General features: G+C 41.5%; 1 protein-coding gene across 7 annotated transcripts in view; it reads right to left on the reverse strand.

Annotated features, from left to right (window-relative positions):
• Window positions 1-25570, reverse strand: part of FRAS1 (Fraser extracellular matrix complex subunit 1) — a 457113-nt gene that overhangs the window by 43872 nt on the left and 387671 nt on the right. For all 7 annotated transcript variants that reach the window (XM_057546917.1, XM_057546920.1, XM_057546919.1 and 4 more), the window contains 11 exons: window positions 22860-22984; window positions 22435-22575; window positions 20573-20800; window positions 18375-18488; window positions 16507-16657; window positions 15228-15387; window positions 12980-13148; window positions 10064-10310; window positions 8454-8798; window positions 6766-6926; window positions 6066-6213 (listed from right to left, as the gene is read on the reverse strand). In XM_057546917.1, coding sequence (XP_057402900.1) covers window positions 6066-6213; window positions 6766-6926; window positions 8454-8798; window positions 10064-10310; window positions 12980-13148; window positions 15228-15387; window positions 16507-16657; window positions 18375-18488; window positions 20573-20800; window positions 22435-22575; window positions 22860-22984 — 1989 coding nt within the window. The remainder of the gene's footprint in view (window positions 1-6065; window positions 6214-6765; window positions 6927-8453; window positions 8799-10063; window positions 10311-12979; window positions 13149-15227; window positions 15388-16506; window positions 16658-18374; window positions 18489-20572; window positions 20801-22434; window positions 22576-22859; window positions 22985-25570) is intronic.

Raw genomic sequence — 25570 nt, forward strand, 5'->3', positions numbered from 1 at the left:
ACAGGCCCAAACTATTGGAGCCAAACAAAACACATCCATAAGCTGAATTTGGCCAGTGGGCCCCCAGTCTGTGACTACTGCTGTGGGGTTACCTCTTCTTTAACAACTCCCATGGCCTCATCTGACTTTAGGGAAGGACCGCAGCCAAATGGTGGTTAAAAACAAGGGCTCTGGAATAAGCGGGTCTGAATTTCCATCCCAGCCCTGCTACTTATTAGCGGAATGACACAGGGCAAGTTACTGAGGTTTTCTGAGCCTTGGGTTTTTTTAAACACGTAAATTGGAAATGTTAATATCTAACCTGTAAAATTATTGGGAGGATTGAATTTAATGAGATTAGGTATGCACGGTGCTCAGTACAGAATCTGGCAAACAGCAGGCACTCAAATTTGGGTAGAAATGATTATATTATGGTTTGTGTTGCCCCCTATCTCCAGGCTTCTCAATATAATGGATCAGTGTTTCTTCCTTACTTTCTACAAGGCCTTAAGTAATATTCTGCATTAAGACATGTCCCCTTTCGAGACCAACATTTTGTTGAGTGCTGGTTATTATTTTCTGAATGGACAATACAAAGAGGTAGTCCATCCAGTCATATGTCAAACTAGTCTTTGGGGCTGCAGGAAGCTGACCTTAAAGCTATAGCCACCTATTTCCTGGCTACGTCCCGGATGTGCCCTGCCCAACCTGAAAGGAAGGAACAGGCGGGGTGAGCACCAAGCTCTCTGCAAGTCAATAGGTAGAAAGCTCTCTTTGCCTCCAGCCTCTCCACTGCTCAGAACTGTTGGCGTTAGCAAATACAAAACAAATCCATTATCTGAGCTGAGCCTAACAGTTACCATTTATCACTAAAGAAAAACCCAGAAGATACCTCTAAAAAGAAGATGAGTGACTTTGGCATCAGGTTCTGCACATTACTCGTTTGGGGCTCTTTCCATCCAGGACAACCGTCTGTGCTATTAAGAGGTGGGTGGGAATGACATGACCTTGCATGAGGACAAGAAGGGAGCTTGTTGCCAGGTGAAAAGCAACACAGGCAAGAAAGCTTTTCTGCTCATGGCAGATTTTATCTAATGCTTTGGATTGATTTTTCTTGCTGGTCTGACAGGCATCAAGTTGGAGGTGAGTTAAAAGCTAAGTGGTAATGTTTGGGTTTTGTCATGTATTAATCAACCCCAGATTCCTCTTGAGTTGTGAAAGACTCCTTTCCCTCTATTTAACATGTATTAACCTTTACTCCTATGCCTATCTGCTTAAAAAAAAAAAAAAAGGAAAATCAAAGAAAAGAAAGCAGTGGGTGAACACTCCTCACGATTGCCTTCTGGGAAAAATCCTTGCTTTTAAGGAGCCCCCAGTTCAGTAGGAGACTGAGGCAGAGCCAATGGATAGGCAATGGGTGGGTTTGGAGACATCTATCTGCGGGGGTTATGGCATACAAAGGGCCCAGCCCGGGTCAGGCATTGTGTTAAGGGCTTCCATACACAACATTTCTCATCCTCTTGACAACCCTGCAAGGCACTGCAGTCTCTACAGGAAGTAAGGGCGCCGGCCGTGGGATGTCATTTCTGCCTGACTGCAGAACCCCTTCGCTTTCTGCATGGATGGGGTATATGAATGGGAAATGGAAACCACTCTGTGAAGGCTTATGGGCTCGCAGTGGGTATCATGCACTACCGTCAACACCTCTCTGAGGAAATCAATTTGTAGTTATCTTCTTGTTTGTGTAAGTCTTGTGTCTTGAAATAGATTTCAGGACTCTGCTCTCTACTTCTCGGTAACCCCAGTGTTGAGCACCAGTCTTAGGCATGGAAAATGTCAACCAACGCTGTTACCCGCTAATCTTAGTAACTGACAAAGTGAGTGCAAACACCAGCTGCCTGGAATGCGGTGGCCTCTTTATGGGTGATGGTTAAGTCTGAGATTTAGGAAAAATCCTGGCTCTGGTTCTTTGAGTTAATGAGTAGGTGGGACACAGCTACATACACAGGTGTGCGGTGCAGCAGCGGCTACAAGGCCTTTCTTGCCTTGCTCAGCAGTCCTCAGGGCAACACCAAAGTCTAATTCCAGGCATCAGAGCAGAAGAGAAAGGTGAAAACAGAAAATGTTCTGAGATGAGCTACTTAGATGATTTAAGGGCCTGAAATCAGCCCGGTGGAGAAAGATAAAAGGAGCTAAGATCACTCTGAAAGGCTGGAAGCTGACTCTATAAGGCTCTTGAGTGACATTAAGCATTGTTACATAGAGTGGCAGTGGCCAGCTAAAACTGCAAAATGAAAAGTCAGCATGGTAGAGGATAAAACCAGAAGGCTGGACTCGCATAGGATAGACCTGGGTTTTAACTCTCACTCCCTCACCTCCTCTCTGTGTGATCTTAAGTTATCTAACCTCAGTTTCACAAGTTGGAGAGGATTAGAGGTAATGTAATTAGAGATCTTTCTACCCTAGAATGTGCACATTGAAGGGACTCAACGAAAGCCAGCAGTTACTGGGAAGGATAACCAACAGAAATAATTGGTGAACACTGCAATGGGTTACTGAAATAGATTTGCAGATTTCTTTCTCTGGGATAAATATCTTGAATGAATATATATTGTTGTAGTCTTCCTGAAAGGTGATATTTTATTTAACATATTCATTTTCTAAGTTTGCAACCCTAATGCCCGTCAGTAGAATGCAAGGATAATCTAAATGGAATCTTCTATGTTGATCAGAGTGCAATGAAGTTTGTGCATGTTACTGGAGTCCCATTGGCAAGTGTGACAAATTACAGGTGCATCAGGAAGAAAAGAAATTAACATGTAATAAAATCTACTACATGCCAGGTACTATGGTAGGTATTTTCACATATTTTAACTAATTTAATCCTTACAACAATCTTATAGGTATATCATTATTTATAGATGAACAAAATGAGGCTCAGTAACCTTAGCCACTGAGCAAGGAAGGCCGGCGAGCAAGGAAGTGGTGGGCGGGGATTATATTTCAGGATTTCTGACTTTCCATTCACTTTCCACTTCATCAGAGGGAAATTAACTATCCTTTCATGTAAAAGAGTAAGAAGACTTTTCAAGAATAAAAAGAATAAATGAATTTCCTTTTTTCTTCTTTTTTAACTTCTTTAAGGAAAAAAAAATCCCACATATTCTGCAACTGCACCAAATAGAACCATTTGGTGTAGTGCAAAGAGTGTGAACTTGGAGCCAAAAGTCCTAGAATGCACGCTGGTTCCTCCATTTACTAGACTTTGGGTGTATGTTTACTTCCCTGATTCTCAGTCTCCTTATCCACAAAATAGAAATAAAAGTAAAACAATGGGATTATGAGAAAATGAGATAAGGTTTAATAGATGACTTGTAAACTCTGAGGTAACATGCAACATAAAACAGTATAATTGTTATTATCTTGTTCATGGTTAAAAAGTTACCATTTTGTGAATCATAAACCTAAATATAAAACTTAGAACTACGAAACTTCCAGAAGTGAACATACGAGAAAATTTTTGTAACCTTGGCTTAGGCAAAGATTTCTTACATACAACACTAAAAGCACAATCTGTAATAGAAATATCGATAAATGGGAACACTTAAAAGTAAAAAAGTTTGCTCTTCAAAAGACATTGTTAAGAGAACAAAAAACAAGCAACAGATTGGGATAAAATATTTGCAAAAAACCAAATCTTTGTCCAGAATCTACAGCAATGCAGTAATAGAGGAGAAAACCCAACTTAAAAAATAGGGAAAATATTTGAACAATACTCTGTCAAAAAAGATATATGGATGGCAAATAAGCACCTGAAAAGAGAGCAATGTCATTAGTCATTCACTACACACCTACTGGAATAACTAAAAAGCCCCACAAAAACCTGATGTGGAGCAACTGGAATTCTCATACACCGCTGGTGGTAATGCAAAGTAGTTACAACCATCTTGGAAAACAGGCTGGCTCTTTCTAATAATGTTAAACGAACACTTACCCATATGACCCAGCAACCCCACTCCTAAGTATTGACTCCAGACAAATGAAAACCTATATTCACACCAGAAACTACTCAGCAATAAAGGGAATGAACCGCTCATATTTGCAATAACATGGAAGACTCTCAAATGCACTGTTCTAAGTGAAAGAAGCGAGATTCAAGGTGCTACCTATTACACGATTCCATTTCTACGACATTCTGGAAATGGCAAAACTTCAGGGACAGAAAACAGCTCAATAGCTGCCAGAGCTTGGGATGGGGAGAGGTTGACTACAAAGGGGCACGAGAGAATTTTGTAGGATGCTGGAACTGTTCAACATCTTGATTGTGGTGGTGGGTGAATTTTAACTAATGTAAGTTAGACCTCAATAAACCTAAGTCTAAAATAACACACTATTTTGGATATATGCAAATATGTAACAAAAAAACTGGTTAAAATAGTTGTCTTCAGGGAGGGGAGCTGGAGGGTTTGGAGCCAGGGGTAGAAGGAAGACAATTTTCATAGTATACCTTTTTTGCTGTTTGCTCTTTTTACTACATAAATGAATAGGTTATTTAAAAACCAAAAATTAAAGATCATCCTGCTGGGCTGCCAGTTCCTTCTCTGGTGACTCTGTAGTCACTGAAGAGTTTAATCATGGATTCTATATTCATCACCGGGGATACTGACGAGGGTCCTCCTGCTTGAGGTGAAAGTGTAACTTGATCTTCTCCACCCAACTCTAGAATCTGACAATTCCAGATTTCATCAGTTCTTCCCCAGAAGAACTGGGGAAGTCCTTTGCTGTTCATCCTCTTGTTACTTAGGTCAGCTCTTCAGTGGGGACTCATATTTTTGTGCAGGTACCTGTGTCTATTCATTCCTGCACGTCACCCATAAGACGGCCAGTATTAGTTTCCTCAAACAAAAATCACACCACTCCTCTGCTCAGAAGCAAATTCCTGATGTTGGAACATAAGACCTCTTAGAACTTGTCTCCAACCTGTCTTTCCATTTCATTTTCTTCCATTCACCTCCTGCCAGGCTCAAAGCAAAAGTAAGCATCTCACTGTTCTCCAAATATGTGTCTTTCAAAATTTTTATACCTTATGTATACTATAGCTCTCCATTTAACAAAGCTTTATTTTATTATCCATTAGATAAAATTATCCATTAGATTAACTAACTCCTACCACACCTGAAGACTCTGTTTAAATATCACCTCCTTTGTGAAATCTTCTATGATTATTCTTGCACGCATAGTCACCGTTCAGTCCCCTCTGCCCCTACACTGCTGGATTTATCACACTATTAAGTCATTTATTATAATATATATATTTTTTTCTGTCTAAGGAATTGATCCCCCAACTAGACCTTGAGCTTCTTGAAGACACAACTCAACCAGGCATACCTGGTTGCACTTCACTTTACGGCACTTTGCAGATACTGTGTTTTTTACAAATTGAACATTTGTGGCAACCCTTCCTTGAACAAGTCTATCAGGGCCATTTTCCAAACCGCATTTGCTCACTTTGTGCCTCTGTGTTACAGGTTGGTAATTCTCCCAATATATCTAACTTTTTCTTTATTATTATATCTGTTATGGTGATTGTGATCAGTGATCTTTGATGTTACTACTGCAAAAAGATTATGATTTGCTGAAGGCTCAGATAATGATTAGCAATTTTTAGCAACAAAATGTTTTAAAATTAAGGTATGTACATTTTTTTTAGACATAATGCTATTGCACACTTAACAGACTACAGTATAGTGTAAACTTTTATATACACTGGGAAACTAACAAATTCATCTGACTTGCTTTATTGCGATGTTCACTTTAATGTGGTGGCCTGGAACTGAAACAGGAATATCTCCAAAGTATGCCCATACATCTTTTTGTGCCTAGCAGATGCCAGAAACATGAATGATTATTTCTGTCCCATATTTCTATGTAAAAGTGTGCGTGTGCGTGTACTCATGTACACACACACACACACACACACATTTCTTGAATGAAAATGTGAATGAGTTCCAATGTCATATACATGGATGTTAAGGAAAAAATAGAAATCTGGTCTGAACCACCAGCTGGCATCCCCAGTCTCTTACCGTCCTGGAATGTGTCATTAATTGCAATGACAGCCTGGAAGGGTTTGGTCAGTTCGGCCCCTTGTGCTGAGCTGAGGAAAACCACAAATGTCTCCAGCCCTTCAATCACAGGATACTGAGTGTCGTCCAAGATGGTCAAGGTGCAATACTAGAAGAAAAATCAGGATGTTAACTAGACCTACCGTGGTGCTCATTTCACGATATATACAAATATTGAATCATTATGTTGTACACCTGAATCTGTTATATGTCAATTATACCTCCATAAAATTTTTTTCTAATTAAAAAAGAGAGGGAAAATCAAAGCAAATTTTATAGAATGCTCACCAACCAACACTCATTTGCCTTTGGGAGATTAGGGCAAAGGTGACAATTTGCCTTTCTTCGGTGGTCTTAAAGTAAATTTTTTAAATCCATAAAGTGATCATCTCTGTATCACATACCCTAGGTGTTTTGTTTCTAGATATTTGCATCGATCTATTGCAGTTTCTATCCTAAATCCACGGTGCTGGATATTAGATGCTGAAAATGTCACTTGGAGAGTCTGTCGAAGATCTCTCTCAGTTTGTTCTTTGTTTGTGTTTTTGAAGAACGGGAAGATCATAATATTTCGATATTTTATAATCCTCCAGAGAGTTTGGAGAACAGACTAAAGACAACATGGTCAGACCCATCTGGCCTTTGACCTCTGTATGCGCACCTGCTCGGTGACACCTGGCCCGAAGTCCACCTTCCTAGAGCTGGGAACGTAGTCAACTCCTGGAGTGGCGGAAGCTGGGTCCGAGGGCCGCGTTGCACACCAGACAGACGTGAGGGTGGAAAGGTCAGTCCCGTGGCGGATAAGTGGGATCTTCACCGTGCCTGCATTGAGAGTCACACGTTTCAGGGGTCAACCCTGAACCAGAAATGGGTGCGGTTTTCAGAGCGATGCCCGCCCTCGCAGCAGCAGCGGCTTCAGCGTGCTAGCTTGCCTAGTCCTCCTTCAGTGACGTTCCTGCACTCGCGCCGAGGGAGGCTGAGAGGCGCGTCCCTCTTTGTACTGGCATTAAGACCAGGAGCAGACCTGAAGGGGGGCTTCAGGGAGGTGGTGCTGGAGAGCCAGCCCTTAGGGGAAAGTGGTTTTGTGGCTTCACAAGGAGACTGTTCACAGGAGAACAATGGACCGAGGAGAGGTGGGTCCACTGGAAAACATCTCAAGTCTATTTAGGGAGAAGAAACTCAGAGACTAGGGCCTCAGGGACGAGCTAGAAAATAGCCAGTTAAGGGAAAACCAGCTAGGGGACTCTATGGAGCCTGAATGTTCCTAATTAAATGTTCCTAACTGGCTGATTTCCCTATTTTATTTGAGTGCTGCACACATCATTACTTAAACCATATGTGCTTATTGCTTATCTTCGGAAGAAGCTCATCTTCTGGTCGCTGTGACAACATACTTTGCAGGGTCCTAATGATACATGTGTAAATTTGTAGCTGTTTTCACAATCGAGGTCAGAGAAAAGCTACATGACAAGCCCATCAATCGTATTTTTCCAGCCAATAAGCTGAGAGGTGACAAGCAGTCATGGCTGGGCATCTGGTGTATGGGAAAGGAAACATGGTATGATAGAAAGGTCTGGGTTCTAATCCAGCTCTGCCATATTAGCTGGTCTTTGATGATTTATTTAACCTCTCTGGGACTCCATTTGCTCTTCTACATAAATGAGAATGAATCGAATGCACATGGTATGGTGGCTGGCATTCCGTAAGTGCTCCAAAATATTAGTTTTTACTATCCCTCAGAATTTCACTTTCAAAGAGATGCAAGGTCTTGACCAGGGGGCTCAGATCAGCAGATACTCAGCACATCTGCTGCCTTTTTTGCAGGATATCTGCCAGCAGCATGCAGAAGACTTTGAGATCCTTGTGGAGCCCAAAGAGGGAAGAGGCCTGGGTGGAAGAAATCTGCCCACTGACTGCCTTGGGCTGTTATATGAATGAGAAAGTTCCATTTGTTCAGACACGGAAACTTTGCATTTATTTGTTTTGGCAGCTAGCAGTACACTAAATAATTTACCTCCATCCTCAACAGGTCACATTCCCCTCCTTCACAAGCCAAAATGCTTAGCACCACGCCCTCCCTCTGGACCACAGAGGTCGGCCAGTGAACTCTAAGCCAGATCCCTCCCTGCCGTCAGTAACCAGAGCAAGACAAGTGGATGGAACACTCCCTATCCTTCACTACCTTCCATTCTTGGTCTTGATGCCTAGTATTACCTGCCTCAGACTGACAACGGTGTCACTGAGGAATGGCATTCTCATGTCCTGAGGGCATTCTCAAAACTAAGAGGAAATTGTTCACGGAAGGGATCAGGAGACGGATGAGGGCACCCCAGAGACGCTCTCCATTACCTGCATCCTCGCTGACAGTAAAAGCTGTGTTGCCCAGGGACACAGTGGAGGCATCATTGGGACCAGTGATGAGCACCTTGGCCGACGCCACGCTTCCGATGCGGGCGTTATCGGAAGCATCTGCCAGGGCAATCTCGAACTCTTCTTCCTCTTCATACTCGCTGTCATCAATGAGCATGACATCGCAGGTGGACATGGTGACACCACGCCCGAATATCACACGACTCTCAGCAGACATCCCTCTAGATTTAAAATCAGAGCCCGATTCTAGAGCATACAGGCTACTTCCCATAGCTGACTTAGGGACCGTGTAGCAAATTGCAGATACAATGCTGCTTGAATCCCCTGAAATACAAATGGCAAGAAAACCAAAGCATTTGAATGAGCGCTTCTCAGATTTTGAAATCTCTGGTAATTTGACAGGCTTGATTCTCTCTGACATATTCCATATTCTGTTCAAACTCTGACATGAAACCTTCCTGCTTTGCAGTTTCTTAAGCCTGTGGTATAAACCACTTGAGGATCTAATATACCCCAGATACTTCACCAAACAACCTGAAGTGGATTTCCTATTCTGTGAATTTTGTGCTCTGTTAATTCACAACACTCATTGCCCACCATCTAAGACCACAGCGGGTGGAGAGATAAGAGACATATTTGGTACTTTAACCAGCAAAGTAATTGTGCCCTGAAGGTAGGCTATGAGCACAGTTCACTGCCTTTCTGAATAAACTTCTGCACTTTAATTCCCAGGAAATTAGGAAATAATTAAGAAATAAGCTTGTTTAAAAAAAGGAAGACAAAACAAAATAAACCCCACCTCCATGAACAAACGACTTTACTTATTAGTGCTGCCACTTCCCTGGGTGACAGCCTGTTTGGGCTTGGCTGGCTGGCTGGCCCAGAGCAATCAACGGGGCTTGCTTGTAATCCGAGGGGCATTGCCAAGGGCTGGTGCTCTCTGCAGTGTCTGTCACACTAACACACAGTCAGCAGATGCAACAAAGTACCCGACATCATCACTTGCAGTCATGTTGTGGCTTTGAATGGGGATTTAATTTCCATGTGTTTTAAAGTCTCAATATTGCACAACCATAAATCCATACAATCTTTGTTTTGACTTTCCACCCCTGCAGAATTGCCCTTTATCTCTCACACACAGTTTATTTCTCATCTGAGCTCTACGTGGGACACTCACGTAGGAAAATCTTTAAACACATTTTCTGTCTTCCAAGAACTAAGACAGGAAGCCAGTTCTTACAAATTGTAACTACCCTCCTTGACCAAGGCTACTAAATATTTATGGATTGGGTGATTGATTAAAAATCCCAGGTTCATGAGTCATTTGCAAAGCCAAAAATAACTAGTCTTTTGGTCCCATTTAAGAATAAATGGGAGCATTAACCACTGGAACTGAGATGAGAAGGCTTCCGATAGCACTCACTGTAGGTAGGATAGTTATTAGGATTTCTGGAGACTTAAATGAGTTAATACTCATGAAGTACGTCCACGTATGAGTTAATATGGAACCTGAGCACGTGACACATAAAAGAGACTCAATAAATGTTAGTTATTATTATAGCTCCTTGTCACCTTTGGCACCAACAGACCTTTTCTTTCAATAGGTGCAAATAGAAAGCCAGCGCTCTCGTTGACCCGGTAGGTCTTCTTATCAAACTCTAATGTGGGCTCGTCCTCAGTGTCATTGATAATGACCTTCGCCTGGGTGAACTCCCCCAGTAGGGCATATGCTGGCATGCTGAGCTCCACAGTGAAACTCTCGACGTTCTCAAACACGTCGTCATCGTTGATGACGACGGTGCAGGACTTGGTGTCCTCTCGCTCATCAAATTGCACCTGTCACAAAGGAAACAACAAGGAGTTAAGCTGTGCCTCAGGTTTCCCTGCTCCACACTCCCGGGAAGAGAGGACCCAAGTCCAGTGGGCAAAACACTGAATGAAATAGCTGGTTCTTCTCGCCCCTACTTCCTGCTGTATCACCTCTTCCCATTCTTCCTCTGTACGCTGGGGCTGATTTACTGGATAGGGACATGGAGGGCAAAGATGTCTCCCACAACGTGGTGACTGTAGAAAAACATATAGATAACTCTTCGTATTCGGTTTTATTAACTCACTTGGGATAGCAAGAGTCATTTAATTACTCAGTTCCCCTTCTATTTGTGGCAAGTTTAACTGGAAAGATCTTTGAACCTGGAGTGTGCAGTTCTGGCCTCAAGTCCTGGTTCTGTTACTTCCAAGATAGGTTAGGCTATGAAACTTTACAAACATCAGATTCCTCATCGGCTAAATAACAATAATATACCTATTTCACATACTTACTGGAGGGACTAGATGAGACAACGTATAATGAAGGCACTCAGTATATTTTAAAGCATGGAACAAATACAAGATATTATTTATTATCATCACCATATTACTTGTATAGTCAAAATTGACATAGAATCTCAGTGTACTGAATAATGGAGTTTGAATTCAGAGAAAGTTACATTGTGAACAAGCCAGACTGAATTTTAACTTTACCATTAAATCTTTTGCCATTAAGATGTGCTAGATCCATAATGTGAATTAATTTATCCTGGTATAAAATAGAGAAATTAATTTATATGCATACAATTGTGAACTTATATGGATTTATTCTGGTTTTACTTTGTCTTCAAAAAAGATGAGGATAAAACCTTCAAATGGAACCAGGGCTATGGATCAGTCTAAAACTGAGTGAACAGGCAATGGGCCAGGACTGCACTTTGTGTAACTGAGATAGCTAAAACGTGTAGAAATTAGTCCTAAACCTCTAGGGCCACACAAATCTGAAAAACATGTAATTTTCATCAACAGAAAATTACTATTCCACATCTAATCAACTAATCAAATTAAGTTTTATTATGCTCCACATTTTAAAATGCTCCCAACTAAACGAAACACTCATAGGTCTCTATTTAGGTCTAGAACACAATGCCTTTTGTCTTTCCCTAAAAACCACAAGTATGTGCTCTTTTTTATTATTTTACTAAAAGACTCCTTAGCTTATCTGATCTATTCCAATTCCTCATTTAAATTTGACATAAATTAGGAGTTTGGGATTAAAATATACACACTACTATATATAAAATAGATAACCAACAAGGACCTACTGTATAGCACAGGGAACTATACTCGATATCTTGTTATATATATATCTTATATATATATCTTATAACTCTACTCAATATTCAATCTGAAAAAGAATATATATATGTATATATATATCACTTTGCTGTACACCTGAAACTAACACAACATTGTAAATCAACTACATTTCAATAAAAGTTTAAAAAAATACATTTGACATGAGGCCTTAGCTTAGTCCAGCTGAAATGCCTCAAAGAGAGAGCCCACTCCTCTTTACAGAGATTTATGATGCCATAAGAATAATGAAACTACTTTGAAAAAACATTTAATAAATACCTAATAAGTACCAGGTATTGTGCAATACTTAAATCTGACACATACAGGGCATCCTGCCGTAAAGGAGTTTACTATTTATACAGTAGGTTCTTTCACTTTTGCTTTCACTCTCTCTTTTTTCTCTTTCATTCACACCCTGGTGTTAATTACCACTGCTGTAACATAGAGATGTGCAAACGTGTGTGTGTGTGTGTGTGTGTGTGTGTCTACCCCAGAACTCCTCTCTGCACTCTCCTACCAACCCATAAAGCTGTCAACTTATTGTCTCTAAGGGAACTCACACTCAACATGTCCAAAGCAGAGCCAAGATCACCCCGTCACCAGAACTGTCCCTCTTTGGTGTCCCCTCCCAGTGAGGGCCATCATCATTCATCTCTCCCTTCCGTCTCACTATCTAATCCACTGCTGAATCTTGTCAATTCTTACTGGTCTGTTGAATCCACCCACTTGTCTCCACCTTCACTTTATTTATTTATTTTTTTTACTGAAGTATAGTTGATTTACAACATTGTGTTAGTTTCAGGTGTACAGCAAAGTGATTCAGTTATATGTACATATATATCTATTTTTTCAGATTCCTTTCCCTTATAGGTTATTACAAAATATTGATTATAGCTCCTTGTGCTATACAGTAGGTCCTTGTTGATTATCTAATTTGTATATAATGCGTATAGGCTCCCATCATCTCTCACTGAGCCTATTCCAAGAGCTCCCCAACTAGTCTCCCTACCCTTCAGGTAAAGGGGGGTAGAGAGGAAGGGTTAGGATACCAAAGGCTGAGTGTACAACATGGTGCCTTGGAGACTTCTCTTGATCGTGAAGCAAAATGTAAAGACTGAGAAGCTGGAGAGCAGTTAAAACCGCAGTGGAGATTAGACAGACTGTGAAGAAGAAAGCACTGTGGGAACGCAACATAGAACAGTGACTTGAGGAAGGGTGCTGATGGGCAGGGAGTTGGCATAAAGAAGTGGGGACATGCCACAGTTGCCGACAGCCACGTCTCAGCCCTGGCAGCAGCCCACTGGCAATTCAGGAGTCAGAGGCCCCCCACACCCACCTACCTGGCCGGCATACTCCACATAGTCCTGCTGTCCAGGCTGGGAGCTGACCCTGGAGCTGGAGCTGGCGGTGCCTTGCTCTGTGTGACACAGGACAATGGCGTACTGGTTTAGGTTCCCAGTCCTCTGCACCGTGATGCTGACTGACCCTGCTTTCTCACTGACATTGTAGCTGGAAGCACACAAAAAAGGCAGTCTCTGAAATTCTGAAAGGGCTGTGAAGGATCTACATGCTTAATGCCTGTCTCTTCTGGTTGGTTACTGGTGTCAGACAGTTCCGAGAAGAGGCAGGTTGGTTCTTTTAAGAAGTCAGGTTGTAAGTTGAGGGAATGCGTTCACGTGGGACAGGCACAGAACCAGGTGACCAAGGAAGCTGTGGATGCAGAATGATATCTGTCCCGTTTTCAGAGAGAGTTGAAAGATGGTCAGCACATAAGAGCTATGTACTCCATATTTCGGAACACAAAGAAATAATTTCTCCCAAGTGTGGTAGAGTAATTAGAATAGGTCAGTGAGTTCCTGCAGAAGAAAGCTGCTTGGAAGCCAATTAATGACTTGGTTCAGGTGGGGACTGACTGGGCCAGATCTCCAGGAAGTGTTTAAAGGAGCCAGGGCAGTCCCAGAGGTAAGAAAATGAGAACTGGGCCAAGGTAACAAAGGTGCCTAGGCAAATGGAACTTTATGACAACGGGGGAGTGACAAGGTGCTATAGACTGAAAGTGTCCCCCTCCAAATTCATATGTTGAAACCCTAATCCCATCTGTGACAATATTAGAGGTGGGGCCTTTGGGGGGTGATTACATCATTAGGTGGAGCCCTCATGAATGGGATTAGTGCCCTTATAAAAGAGAGCTCCATCTTCCTTCTGCCATGTGAGGTTACAGCAAGAACTCAACTCTCTATGGATCAGGAAGCAGGCCCTCACTGGACACTGAATCTGCCGGCATCCCAATCTTGGACTTCTTAGCCTCTAGAACTGTGAGAAATAACTTATTATTATAATTATTGAAAAAAGCCACAAGCAAGTAAGGCCTGAGCTGGGCTTTGTTTTTCATCACTGAGTATGGCCATTAGACTTTGGCTTGGGTCTTATTGCTGTGAGGCTTGCAGGCAAAGTCCCTCTGAGAGGTTAGTCTTCATTGCCAGCTTGGGGACCCTCCGTATTTTTTAGTCCATTAAACATTAGAGGGTTGCCCAGAAAACGTCATCAGTTTTATTCGGTGTATGTAATTTTGAAGGAGTTACAAGTAAGAGGTAAATAACAGCAAAGTGTTTTAGATATATATATATATACACACACACATACATACATGTACGTGTGTGTGTATATATATGTGTGTATGTGTATATATATATATTGATTCCAATTTTCCACTAATTCTCCAAGTGTGTGTAATAGTAGGATAGCCTACATCTGGGGCACTTAAAATCAAGTTTGCATGTTTTCCTCCCAAGTTCCAATTTTCATTTAAATTATCATGAGGTTGGTTTCTTAGAATAGTGAGTCTCAAAGGTAGATTTAAAGAATTATTCCCCCCACAAAAATTATAATCCTTGTTATAATCTAATCTATAAAATCAGCACCGTGCTTTACCAATCGGTGACTGACTCTCTGTTTGCCTCTTAACTCCCCAGCAGACTACAAAAGCATCTTGAAGAGCTGCCTATGTTAAGCTATGAATTCTTCCCTAAAGATATAGGATTCTGTGAACACCAAAAGAGCTAGGGGGAGGATGGGAGCTTGAGAACAGGGAGAATGTAGACAGAAGGCAAAGACTTTGTTACTGTGGGCCAGTGATTATTCTTCTGAATGCTTATTGTTTTCCCTATCAGTTCTGCTGGATTATCTTTTAAACTTGAAGACAGAAGGACAAATACTTTCAGGAGAAGAAGTAAAGCACAAGGGTTAAGATCACTGGACTTAAATCCTGGTTTTACTGCTTATTAGTTATGTGATTTCAGATAAGTTATTTAACCTATTTCTGTCTCTGATGCTTTGTTGTTGTGGAGGCAACAATAGTACTCATCTCATAACTACAAGTATTAAACAAGATGACATACGTCAAGTACCTGTTACAGTGCCTGGTACATACAGTATTCAAGAAATATTTGGTGTAACTATGATTTTTATTCTTGTTATCACCCCACCATCATCATTGGATGATTAGAGCTGACCCACAGGGTGCTTCATCCTGACTTCCTCTGCTTTCCTGATTCATTTCTCAAGAATGAACACCAATCACACTTGTACCTGGTATACTTAAAGCTGATGAGGGACCACTGGATATGGAAGATATTGTCGCTGACCACATTGGGTTTACTGTCTCTCACCAGAAACTGAAAACTATCCATCATCTCATGGATCTTCTCCTCATGCAACACATAACGAATCAACCCCAGGTTCACGTCCTCTGTGAGAAAAAAGACACTGAATTAACCCGGGGATGTAAAGACAGCCTCACAGATTCCTACTGACACACCCAGTTTATTCTTCTAATGGGTTACAGACAAAACTTATTGTCCCAAGAACAAAAAGGGATAGTAAGTAGTCTTAAAAACAAAAGTTTCTGCCAGATTTTAAAATAAGATCCTGTGTAAGAAAAGACCCATCTTTATGTATAGAAGTACCCTTATGCTGCTGTAAAATGAGAATCCCAGGGTCTTGGCAAAAAAGCACTTTCATAAATGTCTATGGAATGTGAAAGGCAAATCTTAGAGCCAACAGAGAAGTCTTTGAGCTCGTCTGCTGTGCATATATGCTCATACCCACCCCTACTTCCTTCAAAATAAAGGTTTCTTGGAAGGTATGTGCTAACAAGAAAAGCTGGGGTTGGATTAAAACAGCCCACACACAAGGCACAGATAAAATGTGGCTAGGAGAGAACAAAAGATTGAGGACAGGGAGAGAAAGGAAATATGGCTCATAAATTGTAAGATGCAGTTGTACAATGACTGACTCCAATCAGGTGCATCCTCAAAAGAAGTCTAGAAGACTGTGAAAAGCTTATAAGCAACCAAAATACAAAATGGTCTGCTTGATGTGATTCCACCAAACAGGAAACTATTTCCGTTGAGCAATCTACCCATGTTGATTTTTTTTCTTTGCTGAAGACTGAAAAAAAAATCTATAACCCTTATAGATAAAAAGTAAACCACAAAGGGTCACAGATCTTTCATAAAGTCTGGTGGTTATTTTTGTTTTGAAAGAAAACCCAGGAGTATCACGTGATCCTTTCCGGAAAACTTGGCCAAACCTAAAGCAATTTGGGAGTTGAGGAAGCCTGGTAAGGATAAAATTTTTCTTCCTTCCTTTTTTTTTTTTTTTTTTGCCATAATTCAGAGTAACAGGAAAAAAAAATCAGGAGAAGTAAAATTCCAAAGTTGGATGGTTAGACACTAAGAGATCTATTTGTTTGTAAATAGGTTACTTGGGGGTAAGTAGCTGGCAGTAGTTGTGAGAAAGATCAGGGAAGTAAGGAGAGTGGTGTCAGCATAGACCTCTCCCACTTCTCAGCTCTCCGAGTGCCCACCCTGTGTGAAAGTAGCAGCAGCTCTTCCAGGCTGCAGCTTATTCTCCATGTGGCCATGCTCAGGGCCTGTGGTTATCTCGTAGACAAGCTGCAGGTCTTCTGTGTCTGGGTCCACGGTCAGCAGTTCCTTCTTGGTGATCAAGTTGGTTGCCTGAAATAGAAACCCATTACATTTAATTCCTGAGATGGGAATAAAGCAGGAACAAGATCCTCTGACTCAGATTTAATTCAGCTCAACAATGATTTACTAAGTGCATTTATTGCATGGTAAACTTTGTCGGGATTGAAGAGGTTATGAGGATAGAAACCATCCCAGCCTCTGCCCTTGATGTTCACACTTTATTGGGAAAGAAAGGCTTATGAGCAAGGTAACTGTTGCAAGAGCTGTAATGAAATATACGAAAAGAATGCTACACACTTTTGGGGAGCAGGAGCGATTACAGAAGTCCATCTGGATTACGGAAAGGGGGGTTTGAGGTGGTGGGATTTGAGTTTGGCCTTGAAAGAAGGTTGGAACTTTGAAAGAATGATACAATGCAGGGAAGATGGCCACTTTATACCTTATAGAAGTTGATTACAATGCTTGAAATTGAGTAAGATAAATATATGATATCCCAATATTGCCCAAATGTACTGGCTAAATTTTGATTCACTCATTTATTCACCCAACAAACATTTAGTGAGAGCAAAGGTTTGAGAGGAAAAAAGGGGTGGTCAACAGTATTAAATGTTACTAGACCTAGTAAAATAAGGGCATGTAAGTGACCTTTGGATTTGGTGAAATTGGTGACTTTGGTCATTGGTAACTTTGATAAGAGTCACGGCAGTAGGGTAAGAGTTGAAGGTAGAAGACCAATTGGAGAGTGTCAAGAAGAGAATAGAATGGTTCTGAGTATTGAGAAAAATATCAAACAGGGCATAAGCAAAATCTGTACTAATTTTGTTTCATATATTTAAAAATTCCCAATGAGTTCAGTGGAAAGCTATTGCCTCACTGCTACATATACAACCAACAAATCAACAACATGGAGATGAGAAAATCCACATCCTAGAGGGAATACCACACACAAAAGTCTTTCCAATCTGAACTGAAGAACTGTGTGTGTTTGGGTGGGGATGGGGATTTAATGCTTGACAGGTTACCAGGTGAGAATGTCTTAGAATGACCAAACTGAGAGTTAGGAAAAGGAGAAAAAAATTTAAATTTCTAGAATTCCTCTGAGGATACTTACCTACAAAAAAACTCACTTCCTTCTCATCTGTGGCATATTCCAGATGTTTCTCAAAATCCATCCTCCCCTTCTTCTAGTTAACAGACTTTTAACTGAGCACCTAGCTGCCCAGCTAGACACTCCCATGCAACAGATAGGGCCGTAGGGCCAATTTCTTGTCAAAAGAATATGAGTGCAATGATGTGTTTAATTTCTGCACCACTTGCTTAAAATGAAGTTCCTTGCCCTCTACTTTTCTGTTTCCCTCTTCCCATGGGCTGGAATACTGACGAATAGCTGAAGAGGTTTGGCTGTGCTCTCAGTAGCAACAACCCAGTGATGGCAGAAGAATAAGATACAAGGAATATGCGTCTCTGAATGGTCATGTGGAGCCCTAGCCTCCCCACTTACTTCTGTACTTTATGTGAGAGAAAAGACTTCTATCTCGTTTGAGCTACTGTATTTTGGGGTCATTTTGTAAGACTATCTTAAACTGTGATACAATTCTAACCAAACTCATGGAGCTCAGCAATCTTAAGAAATCAGCTCACTTAGGGAGGGATAAACATGAGTTGAACAGGAGCTCTGTTCATGTTGTCGCGAACAGGATCGAGCCCAAGTCAGTTAGCGTGTCTGCGGCAGGTGCAAAGGCCTTACCTTGCCATCCATGTACTCCAGCCACTGGAGCCCCAGGTTGGTAACAATTCTAGGGGTGCCATCATCTACTGGGAGGATGTCTACCCAGAACTGCTGGGGAGCTGCTGTCGTGATCTGTGGTGAAAGCAACAAAGGAAGCTCATCATTCACACGTACCTGAAATACGTCAGGTCTAGGACCTACAAAGGCTGGGACGCCGGAAATCTGTTGACGCTTCAAAATGGGCAACTGAGCAAGTTTCCATTGCTTATCACCACTTGGCGTGAGGCTTCAGGGAGAATGTTGATGGATAAAGTAAAAACAATATAAGAAGAAAAGCAGGACACAAGTGGCACTCTTGCTGGAGTTTCACCTGCTATGGAAGTTGGTTTTCACACACCTATGCCTTCTCTAGTTGAGTTTAATACTGCCCTGAGGTGAAACAATAAACAAAATATTTCCCTTTCAATAACTTGTAAAAATTTTCATGATTTTCATAATTCAAATGTTAATGTCAAAGTCTCCAGGTAGGATTCTGCCAGATGTGAAAAGATGTTTCACGGGAGGAGATTTCCTTTTTTTTTTTTTCTTTCCTTTTTTTTGAGAGACAACTGTCTACATGGGGAAAGGGGGCAGAAGAAATCAAGAATAAAAGTGTTTGTGGGAATAATGCAAAGAAATTTTGGTTTATAACTTCATTCTCACACAGATACACACATATACGTTCACAACATACATGGGGAGTCTGATCCAGCACCTCCCCGTTTCTGAGCAGATACAGCAAGCTGGCATACAGGACAGCAAGATGCTGGTGTTTCAATCTTCTACAACCCTCCTTCTAGATAATTTCCATTTTCAAAATGACACGGTCCCTCTGGAGATCTGCTGTGACCTTTTATGTTTATCATAGGGGTGACCCTCTTGCTGATTAATTCCGAAATCTTTTTTCTCTTCGGAAAGTCAAACTAACTGGGGAGCAGTTACGGTTTGGGAGAGGGAAAATGAACGTGATGACCTGCCAGGTGGAGATGCAGTGCAGGTGCTGAAATGGCAGGGAAATCCCGAGAGCCATCCCACTGACACCTCGGCCAGCTGAGAATGAGCTTCTCACGGGCTGTTTGTTTCTAAAGCATGCCAGAGGATCTTTCTGCTAGGAGAAGAATCATTTATCATCAAAGTAGGGAAAAAACTCTGCAGGCCTAAGAAGTTGACCCTTTGGTTATCCTGGAAATAAACAGCAGGGTGTGATAACATGCTCACTAAAACTGCTTCTGCTGAGTCAGGTAGCTGTGTGAGATGCGGGGGTCTCCATGAGTCCACCTTTCACCAGAGTTGCAGTTGTTCCCAGGGGAGGGTTACGATACTGCAAGAAATCTGCTAAAAACAAGTTAAAATGGTGGGGAAGGTAGTGGGAGGGGCCTCTTAGTTTCCTGAACATCTGAATGTTAGAAGGAAGCAATTCTCCTAAGGAAGAAAAGCTTGACAGCTTCATGACCTCAAAAGAAAATCATCTTCACCTGTTTCACAAGCTGGTCCTAAAATGATGACAATGATGATGATCACAGCCACAGTTTATCAGATGTTTCCTATGTTTCCTGTGTAAGGTACTGGGCTACGTGCTCCATGTGTATCAGGAGGCTAGATATCATCCCCATTTTACAGACAGGGAAGCTGAGGCTTAGAAAGGTTAAATGACTTACAAAGACACTCAATTAGTAAGTGACAGAGGTAGAATTTAAATCAGTGTCTTTTGGACGCAAAAGCCGTACTCTTGACTGTAATTCTTCATGAGATTGAGAAACTCTGGCTGGCTCAGGAGACATTTTGGAACCATGTGATATTATTGAAAAACCAGATGAAAGAAAAATGAAAGGAATAAAGGGTGAGTGAAAAGGAAGAGGAGAAATAATAGCAGTGATAATAACAATAACTATCATTTATTTGAGCACTCACTCTTTGCCAACAGTGTTAAGCACTTTATATGGATTACCTCCGTTGATCCTTAGGGTAATTGAAGCTGGTGATCATTCCTGTGCCCATTTTACAGATGAAAAGCTGAGGCTTAGAGAAGGTAAGTAATTTGCCCAAGGCCCAGTTAGTATGTGACAGAACCAAAACTAAAACAATGGTATCCTTGGTCTAAAAGGGCCATGTTCTGCCTCCAGACAGCCTCTGGCATGCTTTGCTGTACCTCCCTCTCTGTCGTCTTCGTCCCTCACCTCTTTTCCCCCTTCCTCAATAATAAAGAAGGGATTCGTCCCGTCAGCAACGGTGAAGGTGAACCAGTCTTTGAGGGAGTTGCTGCCGTCGTGGCTGTAGCGGACCCGGTTCTGATAGACGTCCTCCATGGTGAAGCTGGAGGTGTGCTGGAAGGGCTGCCCGTTGGTGGTTCGCTCAATGGTGCCATGGCGTGGGGGCTGCCTGATCATGAATGTGACAGACTCGGCCTGTCAAGGAGGCAAAAGGCAAGGGGAGAAGGGAATTCTGTAACAGAAGCCAGAGGTGTGAGTGATGGCCACAGGCGGTCAAGGGCAGCCAAACCTAAAGACGTTTATAAAATAAAGACTGCATTTTCTTTATAGATACCAAAAATCAAGCTAAGGAGAGAAATTATATTGGTTTCTATAATCGAACTTATATTCTGGTGCCTTCTGTTTTAAGATGACATTTAAATTTGCCCACTAACGGTTATAGCGGAAAACCTGAATTTTTAACCTTTAGGATGATTAAGAACTAGACCTTTTAAAATTACTCATTTCCTTTCCATTCACCCTCCCCCCAACCCACATACACTTTTCCAAAACTCTTATATGTAGAATCTCATTTGCATCAGGATAGAAGCAAATTTCCCATGTCCAACGGCTGCTTCCAGGGTGACATGCAGAAGGAAAAATAAAGAGGTAGAAAACCCTGCTCAGGACTCTCCAGTGATTTCCCACCAACTTGGAATAAAATACAGAGGCCTGACCTGGGCCAAGAAGGCCATCTGTGACCTGGTCCCACAGTTCTTCTCTGGCCTCATCCTTCTCCTGTCCTGTTTGTTCACTGGGGTCCAGACTCTTGGCTGCTGTGTCGCAACGCAAAGGTTCCAAGCACGCTTGACTACAGGGCCTTTGCCGTCCTGATTCCTCTGCCTGGAAAGGGATTCTCCCAGGAAACTGCATAGCCTGCTCTTTCTCTTCCTACCTCTGCTCAAATATCAGCTCCTCAGAGAAGCGTTCCCTGACCACTCGACTTGAAACAGGACACCCATCAATCTCTATCGCTTCTGTCTCTTTATTTTTATTCCTAGCACTTATCATATCTGACATGATAGTCTATGTTCTTTCATTCTTTACTGTCTGTCCCCCTAACCAAAGGTTGTAAACTCCCTAAGGCTGGAACTTTGATCTGTTTTGTTCACAGTGCTGTCTTTAGCATCTAGAGCAGACCTTGCAACTTAGCAGGTAGTAAATATTTGCTGAAAGAATGAATAAATAAATGAATGCATGCTGGCACGGGGAAGGGCATACACAGAACTAATTAATAAGTGCGTGGTACTCTTAATGGAAGCTAGATCATGTCAGCATGTTAGATATTTTAATTAGAAAGCATTAGGAGAGGAAGAGTTTAGTCTCTACATGCCCTATTTTACTGTGTAAAGCCTGGTTCTTTGAGAATGCTCAAATTGCAATAATTAGTTGTCACCCACTGAAGTCTCAGTAAAGGAGGTAAAACTGTATAGGTGAAGAAATTCCTTGTTCACTAATAGGGAGTAATAAAAACACTATATAAAATGTCATCTACCTAATTTTCTGTGGATCATAATAAAAATCAGCATGTGAAAATGATTGTTGCACGTAATCATAGGAAAGAATAAACGTATTTAGGGTTTCAGAAAGGGTTGAAAAACAACTTGATTTCAAATGTATTTAGTTTCTCTTTTCCAGCAGGCCATGGTATGTTCTGGTTTTTAATCCTTCAAGGATGCTTGCACTACACTCACCATCCCACCCCACCCTCAGGATGCACTGTTGCAAAGCAATAGATGCCACTAGATCAGCCTCTCATTCGGCCGGAGAACCCAGGGGAGGACTCTTACCTCTGTGTCTGCATCTACCGCCTTGAGCTCAAACTCTGTGATGGTCTTCCTCACACCTTCCTGTACCCGCATCCCCAAGTTCTGTACAACGGGCAGCGAGTCATCCACAGGGCGAAGAGTAATGTGGAAAGTCTGAGTCACCTACATGGCAGAAAAGTGCAGGTGGGTCACCTGTCCCCAGCACACACCCGAGAAGAAGGTAGGCGCTCTCTGCGTTCCCTTTCACACCATTCCTGGCATGACTGACCAACCAGGAACCCAGAAGTGAGCTCTCTCTGGCAAGATAGAGTTCTCTTTGCCTCTGTTCTGGGCTGAGAGCAGAGGGGAATGAAGTTCTCACAGCACCGGTGGCTCAGCACCCTCCAATCAAAGAAGATGGCGCTGCATCAATACCCATCAAGGAGGGAAGCAAGTTCGTCACCCACCTCGTTGACTCCATCGGAGAGCGTAAAGCTGAAGGCATCTGAATGCTTCTCCGTCTCACTGGAGTGGATATACTGAATGCGTCCTGAAGTGAGGTCAGCTTGAGTAAAGGAATTAATCTGGATACCTAGCAAAAGAAGACAGAACCAGAGAAAGGGTGTCAAGAGGCTAGCCATCCCTCTCGGGTGAGGGAAACGGCACACTCACCAGAAAGAGTCCTCTGTAGTTTTCTTATAGCATTGATATGCTGCCCTCTGAGACCTTGGGTTAGAGCTGCTTGTGTGTTTTTTCCCTACAACAGCATATGTTCTGTGGGAGCACATGCTAACTTAATTATCTAGGCTTCTACTATGTGCCAAGGTAAAGCAGGTGCTCAATAAATGTTATTCTCCTTTCTCTTGGGGTTTATGTATGCAGGTCAAATCTGTGAAAGGTAGAGCCATTGCCTTATTCTCCAAAATCCTCGCTCTTAAGTTTTATATTTCCCCACAGCCTCATAGTCCTTTCTTTAAACCTGCTCTAATTTTTAATATTGTGTGATGGCTTAGCGTTTAAACTCTGGAGTCATAGGGCTTGGCTAAACATAGCCTTGTTTTTGTGATTAGTGAGCCATCCCCGGCACCCATAATTTCCTTGGATATTCTTCAAGGTCCCTTTCACTCTTGTATCTATGATTCTAGCTTCTCATATACCACTTTGGCCAGGGTGGAAGTAACAAAGCTTATTGCATGACTTTGAGGTTTGAGCAATCATTCTTTCTCAACTCTAAAATGACCTAGAAAACCAGTGTCTTTTAATAACATGATAACAGAGAAAACTTGTTAATTTTTTTTCAGAGTCATTCTAAAAGTAAAAAAGAAAAAAATCTGAAGTCATGTGATTTTTAAATAATGCCAAGGTATCCCACTAATGAATAATATCTCTAGGTTTTCAAATGCCCAATAATATTTAGCAAAACAACCCAGAATTCTTGCTTCTATCTTAGGGCTTCTGGGGTTCATCCTCTGGTGCCAGCCAAGACTGAAACAAAATCATATCCTTTAGTCCCTCAGCACAAATTCTCTCTTTCTGATTCTGGGTGTTAGAGTAGTCCTCTATTTAATGTAGTCCTTTGCTTTGGTCCTGAAATTCATTTGTTGCTTCCTGAGATTTATTATTTGTCATTGTTAATCCTGGCAAAACCATTTAGTCTTTTCTGTAAAAAAACAAAGAGATTCTCCTGTGACTATTTTACATTTAACTGTGACATCAATATCATTGCTTTATCTTAAAAATAAAACACATCAACTAGCGTGGTTTACATTTGCAGCTCTCTTTATCATCTGAAATTAGTCACCCAGATAAAATAGCCTCCTGAATATTAGGGCATTAATTTTTTGATGAGGCATTTTATATTTATGTTCGTGCTTGTTACATCAGCTCTCGACAGGCAAAAAATGTAGCTCCCCCGACCCCTATCTTACAGATTTGTCTTGTGGTTCTGGACAGAAATCCATACCATTCTTTAAAAATTTAATAACTTCAGACTGGCTGCACTGAGAAATTTAAACCTATTCCCCTGCTGTGAATCCACTCTCACAGCTCATGGGGAAACACGTGTGTGGATTCTCACCATCAGCTGGTCACCTAACTCACTGTTCCCCTTATGAGAGTCTAAGACTGATTAAGAAAGGTGGTAGAACTCATTAGTTAAGTGGGCAGAAAAAAGTTAACATGCTAGGAGGCCTATAGCTGCCATCAGAAATGCCAGCTTGCAAGATGGGCTCTCAGCTTCTGTCTAGGAACACGGAATTTTGGTATGTTCTAGACGAAGGATGCCTACACGCTAACTGATAAGAGGGACTCTCTGTGCCTCGATTATTTGTACAATTTGGTTTATGTTGAATACTTGCCTTCCTTCTGGGATTCTACAATTTTGGTTTGTACTAGGTAGAGCGTGCCCATGTAACCAGTCCCCCAATAAAAACCTTGAGTACTGAAATAAAAAAAAATAGAAAAGTGGTAGATCTTCCTTCCTCTTGGGAAGGAAGTGCTGGGATTGATCTTTTTATTTTTTAACATTTTTTATTGAGGGGAAATTGACATATAATAAATTATACATATTTAAAGTGTACAATTTCATTATCTTTGGTACATCCATGAAACCATCACCTCAGTCAAAATAGGAACGTATCCATTACCCCAAAAGTTTTTAACTGACACTCTGTAATCCTTCCATCCTTCCCTTTCTTGTGTCCTACCCCATCCCAAAGAAGCAAATGAATTGTCATCTGTCATTATAGGTTAGTTGGTATTTTCTCTAATTTTTTATAAATAGAATCATACAGTATATACTATTTTATGCATGATTTCTTACACTTAGCATAATTGTTTTTGAGTTATCCATATTGTAGCATGTATTAATAGTTCATTCCTTTTCATTGACGAGTAGTATTCCATTGGATGGTTATAGCATAGATTGTTTATCCATTTACCTGTTCATGGACATTTAGGTTATTTCCAGTTTGGGGCTATTACAAATAAGGCTGCTATGATCACTTATGCACAAGTCTTTGTCTGGACATAAGTTTTCATTCTTCCTGGGTAAATCTCTAAGAGTGGGAGGGTGGGAATATATGTAAGGTGTATGCTTAACTTTTTAGGAAACTGCCAAACTATTTTCCAAAGTGGTAGTACTATTTTACATTCCTGCTAGCCGTGCATGAGAGCTCTG

This window comes from Balaenoptera acutorostrata, chromosome 5 (assembly GCF_949987535.1).
Source record: "Balaenoptera acutorostrata chromosome 5, mBalAcu1.1, whole genome shotgun sequence".
NCBI classification, from domain to species: Eukaryota; Metazoa; Chordata; class Mammalia; order Artiodactyla; family Balaenopteridae; genus Balaenoptera; species Balaenoptera acutorostrata.